The 20,992-nt window shown below is 40.4% G+C and overlaps 1 protein-coding gene across 3 annotated transcripts in view; it reads left to right on the plus strand.

Moving 5' to 3' along the window:
* Positions 1–1,112: 1,112 nt before the first annotated feature.
* RAD51 (RAD51 recombinase) overlaps positions 1,113–20,992 on the plus strand; it is a 33,061-nt gene continuing 13,181 nt past the window's right edge. Inside the window, exons 1-5 of one of the 3 annotated variants that reach the window (XM_057306223.1) lie at positions 1,113–1,512; positions 6,044–6,143; positions 8,035–8,172; positions 16,369–16,486; positions 18,063–18,154. In XM_057306223.1, coding sequence (XP_057162206.1) covers positions 6,057–6,143; positions 8,035–8,172; positions 16,369–16,486; positions 18,063–18,154 — 435 coding nt within the window. In that variant the 5' untranslated portion in view covers positions 1,113–1,512; positions 6,044–6,056. Of the gene's footprint in view, positions 1,513–1,561; positions 1,629–6,040; positions 6,144–8,034; positions 8,173–16,368; positions 16,487–18,062; positions 18,155–20,992 lie in introns of those variants that run through there. The other 2 variants (XM_026480007.4, XM_057306224.1) reach the window with 2 other exon arrangements.

A 20,992-nucleotide genomic window follows, 5' to 3' on the forward strand; every position in this document is an offset into this window, starting at 1 on the left:
AGGGGTGTGAAGAAAGGGAGGTAAAGGTGGGTGTATTTGGTATGGAAGGCAGTTACTATTATCCCCAGGTACTATCTATAATTACTAAGTTAGGTTGAGTCTACCTCCAGAATGCTTCCTGAATCTGTTCTGTCATTGCTCTAACTCAAGCAAGCCTTCATCCCTTGTCTGAAACATTGCAAGAGCTTCTAAACAGTTTTTGCTGTCCTTACTCTCTTGAAATCGCTTTCATTGCCACAAGACAATGGTGGGAGGATTAAATAAAAACTTGATGAACTTAAGCATTCCACAAATATAAAGTAGTGGTGGGGAAAAAACAGATCTAAATAAAGTAGTAGTGGGAGGAAAATAGATCAAACCATAGGACTCCTTTGCTTAAAAATTTTCAACGATTTCCCTATTACCTTAAAGAATAAAGACTAAAGCTCCACACGTGGTCTTAACCTTCTTCAAAACTTGAACTAAATGTTAACTTTCCAGTATCAGCGCCTCCGGGACACTTTTCCTCCCTCATCAGACAATACTATGACTTCACCACGTCATTAATTTCCATGCCCATACTGCTCTATATGCTTATATCTTCCATCTCTTCTTTGCCCAGGAAACCCCATTCACCCTTTAAAACCAGAATCACAGGTCAATCTTTCCAGTAAACCACGATAAGGTTTACCTTCACAAAATTAATGTCTCCCTCCCCTGGAGTCTTGCAAATCTCCAGTAAATCACCAAGTCTTGACTAATATTTCAGGCATATTTCTCCCCTTCACTATCTCTGTTTTCCAGTTCCATCTGTCTACTCGAGCGTCCTCAGGTCTATCACCTTCAGGGGCCTGGAAAACGCCAGGCTGCGGCAATTTGAGTCGGAAGCTCAGAGCAAAGCAGGTTTAGATAGTTCAGAAGCAAATCAAGAATGACTCTAGAGAGCCAGGCTTTTCCCCCAGAGGGGCTAAGGCGCTACAACAGGCAGGCGCCGGCGGTGCATACTGGGAGATGGAGTCTCCGGCCGACCCCACTACCTCTCGGGAGTTGTAGTCCTTGGTCTGGTAAAAGAGAAGAAGGCGGCGACTCCCAAATTGTTAATTAGTTCTTAGGGGTAAACGGAAAAGGGAACTCTTTAACATCATTGCAAGATTAAGATCCTTGGGCCACTCTCCAGCTCGCGAGACCCCGCCGAGCCGGCTAGACGGCGCAGCCGAGGAGGCGGGGAGACGTTACGTTGACGCTGGCGTGACCCTCCCAGAGAATTTGGCGGGATCTCCGAAAGCTGCCAGGCGGCGAGAGCTCTGCGGCCTGAGACTCTGGTGTGAGGAACGCTGACGCGCCCTGAGGGGCGTAGTTGGGGGCAAAAACTCGCCTGGGTTGTGTGCAGAAGGCCGGAACGAGGGAGTAGAGAAATTAGCAGCAAGGGAGGGCGTCTGGAGTCCGTCCGGGGTAGGGGACGTCCGCGGACCAGACCAGCGGACGGAAGGCGGAGCGCGCAGCCCGCCCGAGTGGGAAGCGCTGTGGACCGAGGTGAGTGTGTGAGGCGTAGACTCGGCCCCTTTCTGCGTCCGGATACGTCCCCGCATTAACTGGACCCGGCCCGACCCCGGGCCCCGGCAGCAGGCTTATGGGCCCGTCGGCGCCAAGTGAGAAACCGGGATTGGCCGGGCGGAGCAGGGGCATGCCTGGGCCCAGCCCACGGTCGGAGGTGGTTGTGAAAACTGAAGCGGTCCCCAGGCTCCAGAGCTGGGAGCAACCTTAGAAACCTTCATTTCCAACACCCATTTTATGGGTGGGGCGAGAACGCCGAGATCCGGAGATGTGTACCGATTTAATGTCACAGCTGTTTGTGTCAGGGCCAGGGTTTCCGGATTTCTGCTCAGTCCTCTTTCCATTACACCTTGCTTTGCTACGAAATACCAGCCTCCAGTTTCCTAAAAGGTGTTTTCATTACCTAACGCGGAAGCCGTGAACGTGATACCCAGGGAATCGTCTGTAGAGAGGTGTTGTTTTTGTTTTTTAACTTCCAAAGTGGAGTGTAATAAGCATATAGAAGAATGTACAAATCAAAAGTGTATACAGCCCTGAATTATTTCAAAGAGGATATACCTGTGTAATCACTACTCAGGTCAATAAATAGAATGTTGTCAGCACCCCCAAAACTTCCCTTGTTCCCCCAGGAGTATGTCCCTTTTTCTCCCCAAAGGTAACCACTCTATTGACTTCTAACACCATTGACTAAATTTGCCTGTGTTTGAATTTTGTATAAGTGACACTATATTTTTGAGTCTGGTTTCGCTCGACATTGTGTCTGTAGATTGATACATATCTTTGTATGTAGTGATAGTTCTTTTTTGTTGCCGTATGGAATTCCTTATTTTATCTGCCCGTGGTGGACATTTGGGTTGTTTCTAGTTTCTGACTTTTTAAAGAAGAAAGGCTGCTGAGAACATTCCTATGTATATTTTGGTGCACATGTGTATGCTTTTCAGTTTGTTAGTAATAGTGTTGAAATTCCTGGGTCATAGCATTTGTCTATATTCAACTTCCACATATGATGCCAGTTTTCTGAAGTACTAATTTACATTCAGACCAGCAGTGTATGAGTGTTTAGTTGTTTCACATGCTTGCCAACACTTGCTATTGTCAGTCTTCTTATCTATTTTGGTGGCATATAGTAACACCTCACGGTTTTAATTTTCCTGATAATTAGGTTGAGCGTTGTTGGTTCATATGTTTATTGGCCATTGGATATCTTTTATCCTGAAGTGCTTGTTCAGATCTCTGGTTTTTTATTGGGTTCTCTTTCTTGCTGGTTTGAAGTTTTTTATATATTTTATTTTTTTAAAGATTTTATTTAGCTATTTGACAGAGAGGGAGAGAACACAAGTAGGGAGAGGGAGCAGCAGGCCCGATGCAGGGCTTGATCCCAGGACCCTGGGATCATAACCTGAGCCAAAGGTAGATGCTTAACTGACTGAGCCACCCAGGTGCCCCTGAAGTTTTTTATATATTTTAATTATCAGCCCTTTGTTGTATATGTGGTAAATATTTTGTCCCCCAACTATAGTTTGACTTTATTTTCTAAATAGTGTCTTTTGATAGGTAGAAGTTCTAAGTTTAAATGTCCAATTTTTCAGTCTTTTCTTTTTTGGTTGTTCCTTCATCCAGTTTAAGAAATCTTTACCCTAAAGTCATGAAGATATTCGCTTATATTCCAAGAGCTTGTTTTACAAAACTCTTACATTTAAATCTATAATTGAATTGGAAATGGATGTTTCTTCTGTATGTGTGGGGCGAGGAGGGTGGTTTCTTACTTGGTAAGGCTCTCCCATCAACCCAGCACTGTTTATCAAAAAGACCATCCTTTCTCCATTACTCTGCAGTTCCATCTTTTTCATAAACTATGAAGGGAGATGTTTAAATTTAAATTGCATTCAGGTGTTTCTGATATTTAGCACCATCACAGACACACGTTATGTTAAATCTGCCATCTAAGAGATCTGCATCTGAGCTAATCAAGAACAAATGGTCATCTCCAAAGAAGACACAGATGGCAAACAGGCACATGAAAAGGTGCTCAACATAACTAATCATCAGGGAAATGCAAACCAAAACCGCAATGAGATATCACCTCCCACCTGTCAGAATGGCTAAAATTAAAAAGATAAGAAATAAGGGATCCTGGCTGGTGAGGATGTGGAGATAAAGGAACCCTCACGAACTGTTGGTGCACTAATTTACATTTAGTGCAGCTGCTATGGAAAACAGTATGGAGGTTCCTCGAAAAATTAAAAATAGAAATACCATGTGATCCAGTAATTCCACTACAGGGTATTTACCCAAAGAAAATGAAAACACTAACTTGAAAAAATATATGCTCCCCAATGTTTATTGCAGCATTATTTACAATAGCCAAGATATGGAAGCAACCCAAGTGTCCATCCACACATGAATGGATAAAGGAGATGTGATATATACATACATACATACATACATATACATACGATGGAATATTAGCCATTAAAAAGAATGAGATCTTCCCGTTTGCAACAATATCGGGGGACCTAGAGGGTACTATGCTGAGTGAAGTCATACAGAGAAAGACAAATATGATTTCATTTATATGTGGAGTGTAAAAAACAAAAATAAATGAACTAACAAAAAGCAGAAACATAAAGCAAACCCGTAAATACAGAGAACAAACTGATAGCTCCCAGAGGGTAAGAGGAGGAATGGACAGAATGGGTGAAGGTGAGTGAGAGGTACAGGCTTCCAATTATGGAATGAATATAAGTCAGAGGAATAAAAGGTACAGCATAGGGAATATAGTCAGTGGTCTTGTAATAATGTATGGTGACAGATGGTAGCTACACTTGTGGTGACCATAGCATAACGTACCAAGGTGTCAGACCACTATGTGGTACACCTAAAGCTAATGTGACATTGTGAATCAACTATACTTAAAAAAAAAAAAAAAAAAAGGAAAAAAAAACAAATGGTCCTCTTTTGTCAAGTCTTAAAGAGTGGAGATTTCATATTTGTTATCTTTTGAGTTAAATTTATCCGGATTGTTAAATTGTCCAGTTTGTATTGCTGTGATTTAAATTCATTTATTCTTGTGAACATTATGACTTGTTCACTTTGGGGTGCCTGGGTAGTCCAGTTGGTTAAGCCTCTGACTCTTGGTTTTGACTGAGGTCATGGTCATGAGATCCAGCTCCCTTGGGCTCCACAGTAGGCATGGAGCCTGCTTAAGATTCTCCCTCTTCATCTGCCACTACCCCCCCCACCCCGGCCCTGCATTCTCTCCCCCCGCCCCCCAAAAAAGACTTGTTCACTTTTACTAACACCTTTGAAGATAATTAAAATTTTTTGTTGTCCATTCTTTTCAATCTGAGCAATCTTTTTTTTTTTTTTAAAAATTGTATTTATTTATGTGACAGAGAGACAGCCAGCGAGAGAGGGAACACAGCAGGGGGAGTGGGAGAGGAAGAAGCAGGCTCATAGCGGAGGAGCCCGATGTGGGACTCGATCCCGGTACGCCGGGATCACGCCCTGAACCGAAGGCAGACGCTTTAACGACTGCGCCACCCAGGCGCCCCCAACCTGAGCAATCTTAACGATCATAATAACCTGACTAGGTATGGGCCTAATGCTCTATGGAAGATTTCAGACTGAGCAGGGTACTTGGATGTTATTTATTCATTTGTGCATTCAATTAGGTCTGAAGTTGATTAAAATGGTGATGTTTAAATTCCATACATCCCCCTCCTTTTTTTGAGATTTTATTTATTTACTTGAGAGAGTGTGTGCGCGTGAGCCAGGGGAAGGACAGAGAAGCAGACTCCCTGTTGAGCAGGGAGCCTGATGTGGGACTCGATCCCAGAACTCTGGAATCATGACCTGAGCCGAAGGCAGACGCTTAACTGACTGAGCCACCCAGGCACCCTAAATTTCACACATTCCTATTGGAAGCAGAATGTGTGATTACAAGCTATGATCCTTGGCTAAGATGGGAAGTACTTCTCTCATCTCAGTCTACTGCCTTATCAGGAGTGGAGGCTTATGGACAGTCATTCTGCACCTTCATTTCACTCCTCTTCCACCACCCCCAAACCCTACTTACTGGAAGGGAACAATGAAATGAAACAGTTTAACAAACTTTCATCAATTTTTTTTTTAAATTCTAAGTCGAATCTTGAAAAGTCTGCATTCATTTACCAAATACTTACTAAACACCTAACATTTAATGTATCGTGGGGTGTACACAAATAAGACTTGGCCCCTATCCTCAAGAAATATGAAGCAGGGGAACTGGGGACATAGTTGGTCTAGTTAAGCTGTGCATCTTTAAGAAGCAGACTAGTCCTGGGTCTTCCTAAACTACTTTTGATAGAACTAGCTAGGTGGAAGGGAGAGCTGGTGAGTTATATTCTTTTTCTTGCCGTGGGTGGGTCACTGATTAGACCAAAAGACTAATGAGTAATTCTTAAGAAATTTATTGCAAAACGAACCTTGCAGCTCTGTACTTTTTCTGGCCATCTATATTTTTCAGTAGTGTATGCTGAGTAATGGCTATGCAAATGCAGCTTGAAGCAAATGCAGATACTTCAGTGGAAGAAGAGAGCTTTGGCCCACAACCTATTTCACGATTAGAGGTATGTGCTTAGTTGTTATTTTGGAATTATAATGCTACATTAGAGTCTCCTACCTATTGGGAGAAATCACAACCTTTTCATAAACCATTGATTTATTACCTAAGGTCAAGACCCAAATTAGAGTCTTCAGAAGTGTTACAAGGATCCTGTGGAAAGGCTTAAGATAAAATGCTAAACATGTCTGGCCAGATCTCTTTTGTTAAGAATTCTCCTTCTACTTTATCATTTTTCTCTCTCAGCGTTGGATTGTCAAAAACTAAGAAGCCCTAGGATCCCATGGTGGACTATGTATGAAATTACAATCCAGAGAATTAGAGTGGCCTAGGACAGCTATGCAGGAAGAGAGAGGAGCATTGTTTCTCCATTGACCCATATCTGTGCTGAAGTTACTAGCAAGACAGCTGTCCTGGTCAGGGAGAAGGGCTTGCGTTTACTAAGGTATATATATAAGAGCCAAGTTCCAATTCAGGACTCTGCACAGAGGAACATCAAGCACCAGAGCTGGAGCCTTGCGCAATTTCTTCCCATTGTACAGAGGCCCCACAGTGTGAGTGTAGCTGACATAGGCTGAAAGAAGTAGGAGAGAAAGCAGAGAAAGCCTTTATTCTTCTCTTTACACATATTCCTACCACCCCCAGCTAAGCTTCAAGACTCCAGAAGTTAATTTAAATGGGTTTGTGATAATATTACAGAGTTCAGCATCATAACTTCTGGTATCATAAGCATCCTTATACCCACACATGCATTTTGCTTATTGCTTAAATATTAATAGTAGAGCTTGTTTCTATGGGCAGGTACTATTCTTTCCCCTCTTGAAAACCCTTCCCAACCTGCAAATACATACACATTCCACCACTAACTAATATTGTCCCAGCAGTCGTAGTTTTGGTAGCTAATAAAATCAAAGCTGAATTTGTAATATAAGTAGGAAGAGGTGCCTTTGGGTGGTTTATTTTGAAAACTGGTATATGAGTCCTTGACCAAAAGTAGTTTTCCCCCATTTTCTTTTTTAGGTTTTTATTTATTTATTTGAGAGAGAGAGAGAGCATGATCAGGGGAGGGGCAAAGGGAGAGGGAGAAGCGGACTCCCCATTGAGCAGGGAGCCTGACACGGGGCTTAATCCCAGGAGCCTGGGATCATGGCCTGAGCTGAATGCAGATGCTTAACCAGCTGAGCCACCCAGGCACCCCAGTTTTCCCCCGTTTTTAATGTCAGCTGTTAGAGCTTTCCAGTTATTTCGCTGCTCTCAGCTCTGGGGCCGCCTTATCTGTTTATCCCAGCTTAGTGTTAAAAAAAAAAAAAATCATTTTTCATGTGTGCTTGATGTAGAAAACATTAGAAACACTGGCTTAAGGTAGCTTTTTAGGGCCCAGTGTCTCAAAGTTTGTTTTTGTTTTTTTGGTTTTTTTTTTGACAGAGAGCACAAGTAGGGGGGAGCGACAGAGGGATATGGAGAAGCAGACTCCCCACTGAGCAGGGAGCCTGATGCAGGCTCGATCCCAGGACCCTGGGATCATGACCTGAGCCGAAGGCAGATGCTTAACTGATTGAGCCACCTAGGCGCCCCTCAAAGTTCATTTAGAGTCCTAGTTATAAAATGTTGAGAGTTACAGGTTTGTTCCCAGTGCCTGTGAATTAATGGTTTAGTCCCAACTCATGATGAGAATACATGGGATAGTAATATGGGATTACTAATTTAAAAGTATTGGTTTTCAAAGTGAAATGGTTGATAATTTGTTATTAAATACATCATGTGTAGAGAATACTTTTCAAAGCTTTTGCATATAATATCACAGTTCTTTAAAACAGCTCTGAAGTGGGTAGGGCAAATATCTACATTAGATGAGAGAACTGAAGCTTACATTTATCCATGGTTTTCTTCACTTGCAGCAATGTGGCATAAATGCCAATGATGTGAAGAAATTGGAAGAAGCTGGATTCCATACCGTGGAGGCTGTTGCCTATGCACCAAAGAAGGAACTAATAAATATTAAGGGAATTAGTGAAGCCAAAGCTGACAAAATTCTGGTAAGTACTGCTAATGTGACGTAGGGAGGCATTAGTGGGAATAGTACAAAAGGATGTACAGTGAAAGGTGGCAGTGTTCCTCCTTTATCCCTCATGGTGTCATCGTGTTCCCCTTTCCAGAGGTGATTATCTTTGTATGTGCCTCCTTGCATAAATTGGGATTTTCTCTCAAGGAAATTAGTTTCATGGTGTATGAATACTGCCAAATTGACAAATTTGCATTCCCACCAGCAGTGAGTGGTATGTACCTTATCTTTATGGAAATTATGATCTCATGCCTTAGAAGTATATTCATTAGTATATTTCTAAAAAGAGTTTCTAAAAATATTCATTGACATAGGAAAATATTCCTGATATAAGAAAGCAGGGTAATAAAACACAAGTGTATATATATACATGATTGATTTTTGTTTTTAAAAATGTGTGTATATGTATAGCACATATGCAGATAAATACACTAAATATTTGTGGTATTTCTGGATGGTAAGAATGTGAGCAATTTCTATTTTTGCCTCGATTTTCTAAAGTTTCTCATTTTGTATAATAAACAAGTTTTACTTTCAAGTGTTTTTATTTCTTGTTAGCTAACTGATCATAGGCAAGATTCTTTAATAATGACAAGATAATGTGATTTCAAATTGTGCGCTTAGTTTTTGGGTTTTTTTTTTTTTTTTTTAAAGATTTTATATATTTATTTGACAGAGATAGAGACAGCCAGCGAGAGAGGGAACACAAGCAGGGGGAGTGGGAGAGGAAGAAGCAGGCTCATAGTGGAGGAGCCTGATGTGGGGCTCGATCCCATAACGCTGGGATCACGCCCTGAGCCGAAGGCAGATGGCCAATGACTGCGCCACCCAGGCACCCCTGGGTTTGTTTTTTTTTAAACTTAATGACATAAACGTGATTTTACTGGCTTAATAGAAATGAAGTAGTAACCTAGTAATCCCTTATGTAGCATTTTAACTTTGAAATCCCATCTGTTTCATATATATATTCTTATCTGACCTTCATAACAACACTGAGAAAAATAGGTAGGGCCAGTGTTATCTGTTTTATGAATGAGGAAACTTAAGGTACAGTGGTTCAGTTACTTATGCATGGTTGTGCAGGCAGTGGCAGAACTAAAACTAGAATCCAGTTATTTTCATCCTATCATTTTTTGATCTTCTCTCATTTTCCTCCAGTGTCTTACAGCTACTATTAATTTTTCTTAAGCATTCATAATTCTCCATGATTACATTTTATTTTATGCACTTATCCTTTGGTATTTATATAGTTATTATACAGTTGGTTTTTTAAGATTTTATTTATTAGAGCATGAGTGAAGTGGGTGCGAAGGGAGAGGGAGAAGCAGACTTCCCGTTGAGCAGGGAGCCCAACTCGAGGCTCAATCCCAGGACGCCAGGATCCTGACCAGAGCCCCAGGCAGATGCTTAACTGACTGAGCCACCTAGGTGCCCCAATAGTTACACAGTTTGATTAGCTTTACCCTTGAACTTTTATGTAGCATAAAGTAAATATTTATAAAATTGCATTTTCATATTATGTTGATTACTATTATAGTTTCACAGAAATTTTTCCCTGAAAAAATCTTCAAAGGCTAAAGAATCTTCAAAAAAGACTGTATCCTTTGTTGTTGGTTAGCTGTAGTGTATGTACTGTAACTTAGTCAAATGGACAATATCTGAGATTTGTGAGTACTTATTATCTCATACATTAATATATATATAGATAGATAGATAGATAGATATGATGAATTCTGTTTTATTGGGTATTATACTGAGAGCTTTGAATTTTTAAGCACTGGCAGGAATTTTACTTCATTTAGACCACTTTGTAATAGTAACTCATGGCTGAAAAGTTATAATTCTTTTTTTTTTTTCTTCAAGATTTATTTATTTATTTTTAGAGAAGAGAGAGAGAAAGAGCACAAGCAGGAGGGGCAGAGGGAGAGGGAGTGAGAATTCCAAGCTGACTCCACACTGAGGAGCCCGACGTGGGGCTCAGTCTCACGACTCTGAGATCATGACCTGAGTGAGCCAAAACCAAGAGTCAAATGCTTAATTTAAGTCCTTAGAGGAAAGATGTTGCTATCCATGAAAGTATGAAGTTGTCTTTTTTTTTCTTTTTTTAAGATTTATATATTTATCTGAGCATGGACCCCGATGCCGGGCTGCTCAGTCTCACAACCCTGAGATCACGACCTGAGCTTAAACCAAGATGCGGGTGCTTAACCAGCTGTGCCACCGAGGCACCTCTGAAGTTGTCATTTATTGTATTATTCAGATATGTTGTTGAAGTGATGACTTAATTGGAAATGACCGTTCTGAGCCCCAATACCTTATCAAATGAGTATGTGTGATACTAAGCCAGTAGGTGTCCCTAAAGTCTATTGGTTATTTTCTTTCTGGGCATTAATATTTGTGACAGAACAAATCCTGACAGGATCTTTGCTTATGCCTTGTCAGACCTTAGCTTTAGAAATCAAATCAGTGTCCTGCTTTTAAGAAAACACAAATAAAAACCTTTAATAAAGCAAAATGAGAGGTGCAAAATGATATGGAGTTAGGTCTATTTTTCTGTCCTTTTTGATTTCGGACATTTTATGTTGTGAATTTCTAGTGGGTAAAGACTGATGATGTTATTTGCTTTTAAAGGTTAAAGAAGATTTCTTCAGTCACTGGCTATTCCTTCCTATTCCCCCAAAGTCTTTGAAATTGAGATTTTCTTTTTTTTCTTTTCTTTTTTTAAGATTCATTTATTTTAGAGAGAGAGAGCATGAACGGGAAGGGCAAAGGGAGAGGGAGAGAGAATCTGGAGCAGACTCCACACTGAGCATGGAGCCCCACATGGGGTCTGATCTCAGGACCCTGAGATCACAACCTGAGCCAAAACCAAGAGTCCAACACTTAACCAACTGCGCTACCCAGGCGCTCCTGAAATTGAGATTTTCAACAAGAATATCCACTGTACAGTGGAGAAAGGAAAATAAAGAAAATCCGTTTGTAGTGTGTAAATCAAGGTGGTTGAGAGAGAAATATTTTATGAACTAATTCATTCAGAAGGTGACGGATTTTCATGTGATCTTTTCCACATTTTCAAAGATTAATTGTAATTGGCTTTTGTTGAACTGTGTTCTCTTGTTGTACTGTAAGCACTGTGACAGATTCAGCACGGTTATTTTTTGTAATATTTTCCATTTTTTAAGATTTATTAGAGGGCATGTATGCACATGTGTATGCAGTGGAGGAGGGGCAGAGGGAGAGAGAATCCCAAGCAGACTCCCTGGTGAGTGCAGAGCCCCAGTTAGGCTTGCTCTCATGACCCTGAGATCATGACCTGAGCCGAAATCAAGAGTGGGTCACTTAACCAACTGAACCACTCAGGTGCCCCATAATGTTTTCTTTCTATTCACCATTCTGTGTCTTGTGTCCAAGGTTTGGTAGTTCTTGGCTATTGAAAACTATAGATTTAAGACTTCACCTAGCTCAGATGAAAGTAACTCATTATGTAAGTTTGAGAATAGAAGTAAAGTTCTCCCAGATTAGGCAGTTGGACGGTTTTTACTTCACATTTCACTTTGGTTATATTTTGTTCCTCTAAGGGCTCATAGTCTAGAAAATTTAGGAATTAAAATGACAAACAGGGAAAGCATCTCCTATGTTTTTTTCTTAGCATGTTGTTATTAAAATTTTTTAACTTTAATGTTGAAAGAATTTTACATTGAAATCTTACATACCCACCACCTAGACTCTACCATTAACATTTTAATATATTTGACTTACCACCTGTCTATTCATCTCTCTATCCAGTAGTCAGTCCATCTTGAATTTTTTTTATACTTTTCAAAGAAAGTTGCGGATGTCAGTACATTTTCCCCTACATAGTTCAGCATATGTTAATTAGGGTTCAGTATTGGTTTATAGTCTCACCCTCCTGCTTTGGTGTTTTTATTTTCTAGTTTTCATTAATCTCTATTTTTCCTAAAGATTAGTAGAAGTTACAGGAAAGATCATAGAAAAAAGAAGGGAAGAAATTCTCAAAGACATGATAACAGAAAATTTGCCAGAGCTAAAGGGAAGCAGAAGTCTCACATAGTAAGAATTCATGGAGTGTCAAAGACCCACACCTAGGGGTGCCTTGGTGGCTCAGTCGTTAAGCGTCTGCCTTCGGCTTAGGGCATGATCCCAGAGTCCTGGGATCGAACCCCCACATCGGGCTCCCTGCTCCACTGGGAGCCTGCTTCTTCCTCTCCCACTCCCCCTGCTTGTGTTCCCTCTCTCGCTGGCTGTCTCTCTCGGTCAAATAAATAAATAAAATCTTTAAAAAAAAAAAACCCACACCTAGACACATGAGTGTGAAATTTCAGTATACCAGTCATAAAGAGAAGATTCTGAAAGAATTCGGAGGGAAAAAGCAATTCTAAAGGAACAAAAATCAGAAAGGCTACTTTTCTTTTTTTAAGATTTTATTTTTTTAGGGGCGCCTGGGTGGCTTGGTCATTAAGCATCTGCCTTCGGCTCAGGATGTGATCCCAGAGTCCTGGGATCGAGCCCCACATCGGGCTCCTCTGCTGGGAGCCTGCTTCTTCGTCTCCCACTCCCCGTGCTTGTGTTCCTTCTCTTGCTGGCTGTCTCTCTCTCTGTCAAATAAATAAATAAAATCTTAAAAAAAAAAAAAAGATTTTATTTTTTTAAGTAATCTCTACACCCATTGTGGGGCTTGAACTCACATACCTAAGATCAAGAGTTCCTGCTCCACTGACTGAGCCAGCCAGGTACCCAGAAAGACCACATTTCTTTCTTTCTTTCTCTTTCTTTCTTCCTTCCTTCCTTCCTTCCTTCCTTCCTTCCTTCCTTCCTTCCTTCCTTCCTCCTTTCCTTTCCTTTCCTTTCCTTTCCTTTCCTTTCCTTTCCTTCCTTTCCTTCCTTTCTTAAGATTTTATTTTTATTTATTTGACAGAGATAGAGACAGCCAGCGAGAGAGGGAACACAAGCAGGGGGAGTGGGAGAGGAAGAAGCACGCTCATAGCAGAGGAGCCTGATGTGGGGTTCGATCCCGTAACGCTAGGATCACGCCCTGAGCCGAAGGCAAACGCTTAACCACTGTGCCACCCAGGTGCCCCAAGACCACATTTCTTGTCAGAAATCTGACTGGTAGAAGCTAGTAGAACAATGCCTTCAAAGTTCTGAGGGAAAATAATTTTTTTTAAAGATTTTATTTATTTGAGCGAGAGAGTGTACAAGCATGTGGAGGTGCAGAGGGACAAGACGACTCCCCGCCGAGCGCGGAGCCCAATGTGGGCCCCAATCCGAGGACCCTGAGATCATGACCCGAGCTGAAGTCAGATGCTTAACCAGACTGAGCCACACAGGCACCTGTAAGGGAAAATAACTTTAAATCTAGAATTCTGTTTGCAGCAATTTTATTAACCAAGTACTTGGGCAGAATAAAACATTTTCAGAAATAAAAAATTCAGAACGTTTTTCTCTTATCCACTTTCTTAGGAAGTTACTTGAGGATATACTTTTAACAAAATGAGGGTGGGAAACAAAGGATCTAGGTTAGACTCTAACTCAAATACTCAGTGAAGGAGGGTCCCGGACAGTAGTTAACCTAGAGAGCAGATAGCCCAGTTTGGAGAAGAGAAGGAACTTCAGGTAGAGGGGTTTCAGTAGAATACATGGTAAGATTTGGAGGTTGGTAAATTTGAGAAATGAAGTCAGAAAGCACTGGAGAAAGACATGACTCAGATATAAAAGCAAGGTAAAACGAACCATGATTTTGAAACTGGTGGCGTATAAAAAAGAAATCATTTGAATTTGACAGCAGAAACCTGTGAGGGACATTGAGATGTTAACACTGGAACTTTAGTGAAAGAATTGTACTTCTAGCACACTGTTTGGTGCTGCAGTGAATTAAATTTACAAAGCTGTAGTGTAAATGTAATGGGTGTTCAAGTGAGATAGTATTAGAGAAGTTTAGAGAATAAAGCTACTACTCAGCTATTCATTGATTTTCTTTTTTGTTTGTGGAAAGTTTTTAAATGATAAGTTTAATTTCTACTTGCTATGGATGTATTCAGATTTTTCTTTTTCTTTTTCTTTCCCTTTTTTTTTTTTTGTGGTCAGACTCAGTTTATTTTAAATCTGAATTTATTTATTTATTTATTTTAAATATTTTATTTATTTATTGGACAGAGAGAGACACAGCAAGAGAGGGACAAGCAGGGGGAATGGGAGAGGGAGAAGCAGGCTTCCCGCTGAGCAGGGAGCCCGATGCGGGGCTCGATCCCAGGACCCTGGGATCATAACCTGAGCCGAAGGCAGATGCTTAATGACTGAGCCACCCAGGAGCCCCTCTTTTACTGTATTTAGATTTGGGTTCAACTAGGGGTGCCTGGGTGGCTCAGTCAATTAAGTGTTTGCCTTTGGGTCAGGTCATGATCCCAGGGTCTGGGATCGAGTGCTGCATTGGGCTCCTTGCTTAGTGGGGAGCCTGCTTCTGCCTCTGCTTGCTGCTCCCCCTGCTTGTGCTTGCTTGCTCTCTCGTTCTTTCTGATAAATAAATAAAATCTTACAGATTCAGGTTCAACTAATCATTTGTGCCTTGACTTTGGTGTTTTTTTGAGTTTTGGATTATTGAGTGAGTTTTAAGAGTTTGTATCTTTCTAGGAATTTGCCTATTTCATTGAAGTTATCTAATTCGTTGGCATAGAGTTCTGTTTTTGTAAGGTTGATAGTAATGTCCTTTCTTTCATTCTGAGTTGTGATTTGAGTCTTTTTTTTTTCTTTTTTTCCTTGATCTAGCTAAAGGTTTATCGATTTCGCTGATCTTTTCAAAGAACCAACTCTTGGTTTCATTGATTTTTCTCCATTGTATTTCTTTTTTTTTTTTTTTTTAAAGATTTTATTTATTTATTTGACAGAGAGAGAGAGACAGCCAGCGAGAGAGGGAACACAAGCAGGGGGAGTGGGAGAGGAAGAAGCAGGCTCATAGAGGAAGAGCCTGACGTGGGGCTCGATCCCAGAACTCCGGGATCACGCCCTGAGCCGAAGGCAGACGCTTAACCGCTGTGCCACCCAGGCGCCCCTCTCCATTGTATTTCTAGTCTCTTATTAGTTTCTACTCTAATCTTATTTCCTTCCTTCTGCTTAGTTTGTTTAGTTTGCTTTTTCTAGTATGTTTTACTTATTTATTTTAGAGAGTGCATGAGCACCAGCAGGAGGGGCAGAGGGAGACGGAGAGAGAATCTCAGGCAGAATCCATGCTGAGCATGCAGTCTGAAGCAGGGCTCGATCCCAGTACCCTGAGATCATGACCTGAGCTGAAACCAAGGGTTAGATGCTTAACCAACTGCACCACCCAGGCGCCTCTGAATGCTTTTACTTTTTAAATTTTGGAATTAATTGATTGATTATTGAAGACTTATCAGTGATTGCAAAATGGGTTATAAATGTTTTCAACCTTGACAGTGTAAAAGAAAAGGTGCAGCTGACCGAGATAGGGAAGGTAGACATGGAGGGAAAAGCGATTGAAGGACAGATGTCCTCATTTAACAAAATAGGAAGTTAAGAGATGTAGTCTATGTGGTTGATGGAACAGGAAATGAGAATTTAAATATTTTGTTAGACTTGTGCTCTATGTCACATTTGTCATAAGTCAGGCGAAGTATGTATGTGTGGGTCTGTAACAGGATTTTGGGGTTTTTTTAGTTTTTAGGTTTTGTGTTTTTTTTAACTAAGGGGATGTATTACTTGAATTAGCAATTAAAAAATTAATCTTCATGGAGTCTCTAAATTAGCTTATCATTTAGTTGCCAGAGAGATAAAATAATCCTAGAACTAGAACTACTAGTATTTTGATGACTATTTATTTATTTATATTTATTTTTAAGATTTTATTTGTCAGAGAGAGAGGGAGAACAAGCAGGGGGAACAGCAGGCAGAGGGAGAAGCAGGTTCGCTGCTGAGCAAGGAGCCTGACTTGGGACTCGATCCCAGGACCCTGGGATCATGACCTGAGCCGAAGGCAGAGGCTTAACCGACTGAGCCACCCAGGCATCCGTTTTGATGACCTTTTAAAGAGATATCACTCTGGAAATTTTGTTAGAATTTGTCTCTTCCCACAGTATGTCTGATTCTCGTTTTACTAATAATCATATTTTATTGATTTGACATTTCTTATTTTTCCCAGACTGAGGCAGCTAAATTAGTTCCAATGGGTTTCACTACAGCAACTGAGTTCCACCAGAGGCGGTCAGAGATCATACAGATTACTACCGGCTCAAAAGAACTTGACAAACTACTTCAAGGTATAGTAATTCCTTATCCTCTGCTGCAAACTGCAGTTAGCAAAGCATGCAGGTCACAGAACAAAACCAAAGTATTTGGGTAGAATTTATGTGTTAGATATGATTAAGAGATAAGAGAACTATCCACATGGAAGAAGTAAGACTGCTGGAGGGTGGGACCTGACTTATAGTGAAATTATCTGCCAATGAAATAATTGAATTTCCGTTTAATACTGCATTCGGAAAGTAAGCTTCCTCTGCTGACTTTAACACAAGGTTGAAAATCTGATAACTCAAACACTCCATGCTTGAATACTGTGTTATAGTCTCAGTGCATGGTGGTGCACACTAAACTTCTGTACTTTATGGAAACCTGTAAAGTTTTTGAACTTTTGAAAACATTGCTGTTCTAAATTATTGCAAGGTTAGATTTGTTTCTTGTTGCTTCCCCAAATATTTAATCATTCAAGTTTTCTTTTTTTTTAGGGTGCAAAATAGTATGCATTCAGGAATAGTATGCAAATTACTATATATTCAGGAATATGTGCAAATTACTTAGTATCTCTATGCCTCAGTTTTATTATCTTCATGGTGAGGATAAAAAGACTTCCTACATTATAGGTTATTGGAATTAAATGAAACGGTACATATGTATGCATAGCACAATGCCAGGTACACAAGAAACAATTAGTAAATGTTAGATGATATCTCTATAATTTTTACATTTACTGCTTATTGACTTGTGATGGTATAGTTCTGTATCTTGATTGTGGTGGTAGTTACATGAAACTACAGATGTGATAAAATTGCATAGAATTATACACATATACACAAATGAGGTGAGTGCATTTATAACTAAAGCAATCTGAACAAACTCTGGGGGTGTATCACTGACAGTTTTCTAATACTGATGCCGTACTGTGGTTATGTAAAATGTTAACACTGGGGGAGGCTGAGCAAAGAATTCTTGGGACCAGGGCGCCTGGGTGGCTCAGTCATTAAATGTCTGCCTGTGGCTCAGGTCATGATCCTGGGGTCCTATGATTGAGCCCCACATCGGGCTACTTGCTCTGTGGAGAGCCTGCTTCTCCCTCTCCCTCTGCCTGCCACTCCCCCTACTCGTGCTCGCTCTCTCGCTCTCTCTTTCTGTCAAATAAATAAATAGAATATATATATATATTTTAAGATTTTATTTAATTATTTTCCAGAGAGAGAGGAAAGGAGAGAGAGCGAGCACAAGCATGGGGAGCAGCGGGCAGAGGGAGAAGCAGGCTCCCCTCTGAGCAAGGAGCCTTATGTGGAACTCGATCCCAGGACCCTGGGATCATGACCTGAGCTGAAGGCAGAAGGGTCTGAGCCACCCAGCCGTCCCTAAATAAATAAAATCTTAAAAAAAAAAAAAAGAATTAATGGACCCTCTCTGTATATTTCTTTGTGATTTTCTGTAAATCTAGAATTATTTCAAATAAAAATTTTGTTGAAAATTGAATTTCCAAATTATGTATACGTCCTTCTGATGAGTTCCAAGGACATTTCTATGATTATTGTCTCTAAACATTTGTATTGTGCTAAGAGGTGTTTCTTACTGCTCTTTTAGGAGGAATTGAAACGGGATCCATCACAGAGATGTTTGGAGAGTTCCGAACTGGAAAGACTCAAATCTGTCATACGTTGGCTGTAACATGCCAGGTGAGCTTTTGGACTTTAACCAAATAAGCAAAAATTAGTTGATTGCAACTGAGCTACCCAGGCGCCCATGAGAACTGACTTCTTAGTGCCTGTTCCTTAATAACTGACCATACTGGGGAAAAATCATACCATAAAGCTGATTGTCTTCACTTTAAATTCAAGTTGACAGACATTAGATTAACATTCAATACTGCTTGGAAGACCTACTAAATTTGTTTAGGCATTCTTTTTTTTTTTTTTTTTTTTTTTTTAAGATTTTATTTATTTATTTGACAGAGACAGCCAGCAAGAGAGGGAACACAAGCAGGGGGAGTGGGAGAGGAAAAGCAGGCTCCTAGCGGAGGAGCCTGATGTGGGGCTCGATCCCAGAATGCTGGGATCACGCCCTGAGCCGAAGGCGCCACCCAGGCGCCCCTGTTTAGGCATTCTTTTTCCCATTCAGTACGACAATTCTCATGTTTTGTCCTTTCTTTCCAAACCTTCATGTTCCCTTCAACCCTCACTCAGCCAATGACCAACCTGCTCTTCACATCAAATTTATAAATCCACCGACATTTATACCCATCTTTTCTTATCTTGGGCTACAATGGAAAAAGTGTCTCTTTTCTTTTCAAAACCCCATCCTATCAGTGTGATCTGGTTACTATCTCTGGCCATGTTCTCAAGGACTCCACTCCTCTATTTTCTGCTTTACCTCTGTATTAAGTATCTCTTCCAAAACGTTTTTTTGCTTATAGTCTCATTCGTGGGAGGATTTGGAAACAGACACAGTGAATTAATTAATGCCTAAGATCATGTTTTATTGAAATAATAGATACATGGGGTGCCTGGGTGGCTCAGTTGGTTAAGCATCTGACTCTTGATTTCGGCTCAGGTCATGATTTCAGTGTCATGAGATCAAGCCCCGTGCTGGGTGTGAAGCCTGCTTGAGATTCTCTCTCCCTCTACTCTCCCCGCCCCCTCGCCCCCCAAAAAAGAGAAGAGGCGCCTTTGTGGCTCAGATGGTTACGTGTCTGCCTTTTGCTCAGATCATGATCTCCAGGTCCTGGGATCGAGCCCCACATTGGGCTCCCAGCTCAGTGGGGAGTCTGCTTCTCCCTGTCCCTCTGCTTCTCCCCCTGCTTGTGCTGTCTCTGCCTCTCTCGCTCGCTCTCAAATGAATAAATAAAATCTTTTAAAAAAGAGAAAAAGGATGCTAATTCATTAATAACAGAAAGGATTACATTTCACCGGCCTAAGAGCTAGAACTAGTGTTATAGAAAGGATGTTAAATTACTGCTTAAATCTAAACATTATCTGCTCTTATTTTTTCAGATTTTCTTAATGAAGTGAAACTCTATTACATTAGATCTCTGTCTAATAATGAAGATACATAAAGTTGAGAGCCACAGTTAAATCACAAAAATGAACAGGCCATGTTCTTTAAAGTACTAATTCTAAAATTCAGAGAAGACAGTTTATCATAAATTCCAATTTTAAATGCATATACCCTTTGACAGAAAATGTGGCTTATACAACTATTCACATATAGTCAAGGATAAATGTACAAAGAATTTACACCACAGCATTTTAAAATGATGAAAGTTCAAAACAACCTACATCACTGTAAAATAGGAAGAAGAGTTAAATTATGGTACTAAGCAGTTATTAAAAATAACTAACTTGGTGGTGGTGTCCCAGTTCAGTAATACAGGATGACTGCAGTGGCACTGGAGGGCAAGATGGAGGAGACAGAATGCACTGGAGTGCAGAGTATGCAGTCCATCCCCTTGAAATTGGCTCAGTAATACACTGGAACCTTGTCTACTTTTCATACCTATACCTGGTCACCTATGGTCTCCCTTCTGCCCATAGAGGCCTTTGTAGCTGGAAAAGAGCTTTCTCTCATGCTAGCACTAAAGATAACAAAGTGAGAGAAATGGGGATCCTCATTCATCTTAATTTCTTATCCCCTGTGTGTCAAGATTTTCTCCTCCCCAAAAAACTAAGCATTTGCTGTCCTCTTGGCCAGTGGTTCCAAACCTTTCCTCTATCAAGACCCTCTTTTGTTGTATACATATCCTTTGCTTCTTCCATGGATTCTTAAGATTTATCTGCCAGCTTATTAAATGATAACATAATCATTTTTTCTTTTCCGAATTAACTAAAGCCTCTGTAACTGAGTGGTAAGGTCAGTGCCTTAGAGGTGGAGAGTATCATCAGTTCTCAAAGTGCTTTCTGTATGTCAGGCACTGTACGCTAAACACTTTATGTGAGTTATTTAATCTTCAGAACCGTCCCATAAAGTGGGTTTTATCTACATTTTACGGAAAAGGAAACAGATTAATACTCTCAAAGTCACATAGTAGTGGCTGAACCACATATGAAGAGTGTTATATGAAAATGCATAGATGACGATCTGGAAGATTACTTCTGGGAGATGGGAGTGATAAGAGTGATAAGAGCTTTCACTTTTTACTCATTTCTATATTGTATGAATTTTTAATATAAGGATATAGTACTTGCATAATTTGGAAAATTTTTTCTCAGAAATAGGAAAAGAAAGAAAATTTGGTGCTTCTTGGCCCTTAATGTAAAATGTCCTAAAGGATTTCCCTCAGAATTTAAAGGTGAATTATGGCTCCAAAGTAGATTGTTAGGGTGGAAACTACCCTTTAGCATCATTCACATAAAATTTATAGAACTTAAAGGTGTCTGGCATGGGATGGGTAGCCTAAAACAAAGATTTCCCTAAGTGGCTCATAAGACAATTTTGATGGCATTCCTCCCTTTTCTTTTTTTTTTTTTTTTAAGATTTTATTTATTTATTTGACAGAGATAGAGACAGCCAGCGAGAGA

This window comes from Ursus arctos, unplaced genomic scaffold, assembly GCF_023065955.2.
Source record: "Ursus arctos isolate Adak ecotype North America unplaced genomic scaffold, UrsArc2.0 scaffold_36, whole genome shotgun sequence".
Lineage (NCBI taxonomy): Eukaryota > Metazoa > Chordata > Mammalia > Carnivora > Ursidae > Ursus > Ursus arctos.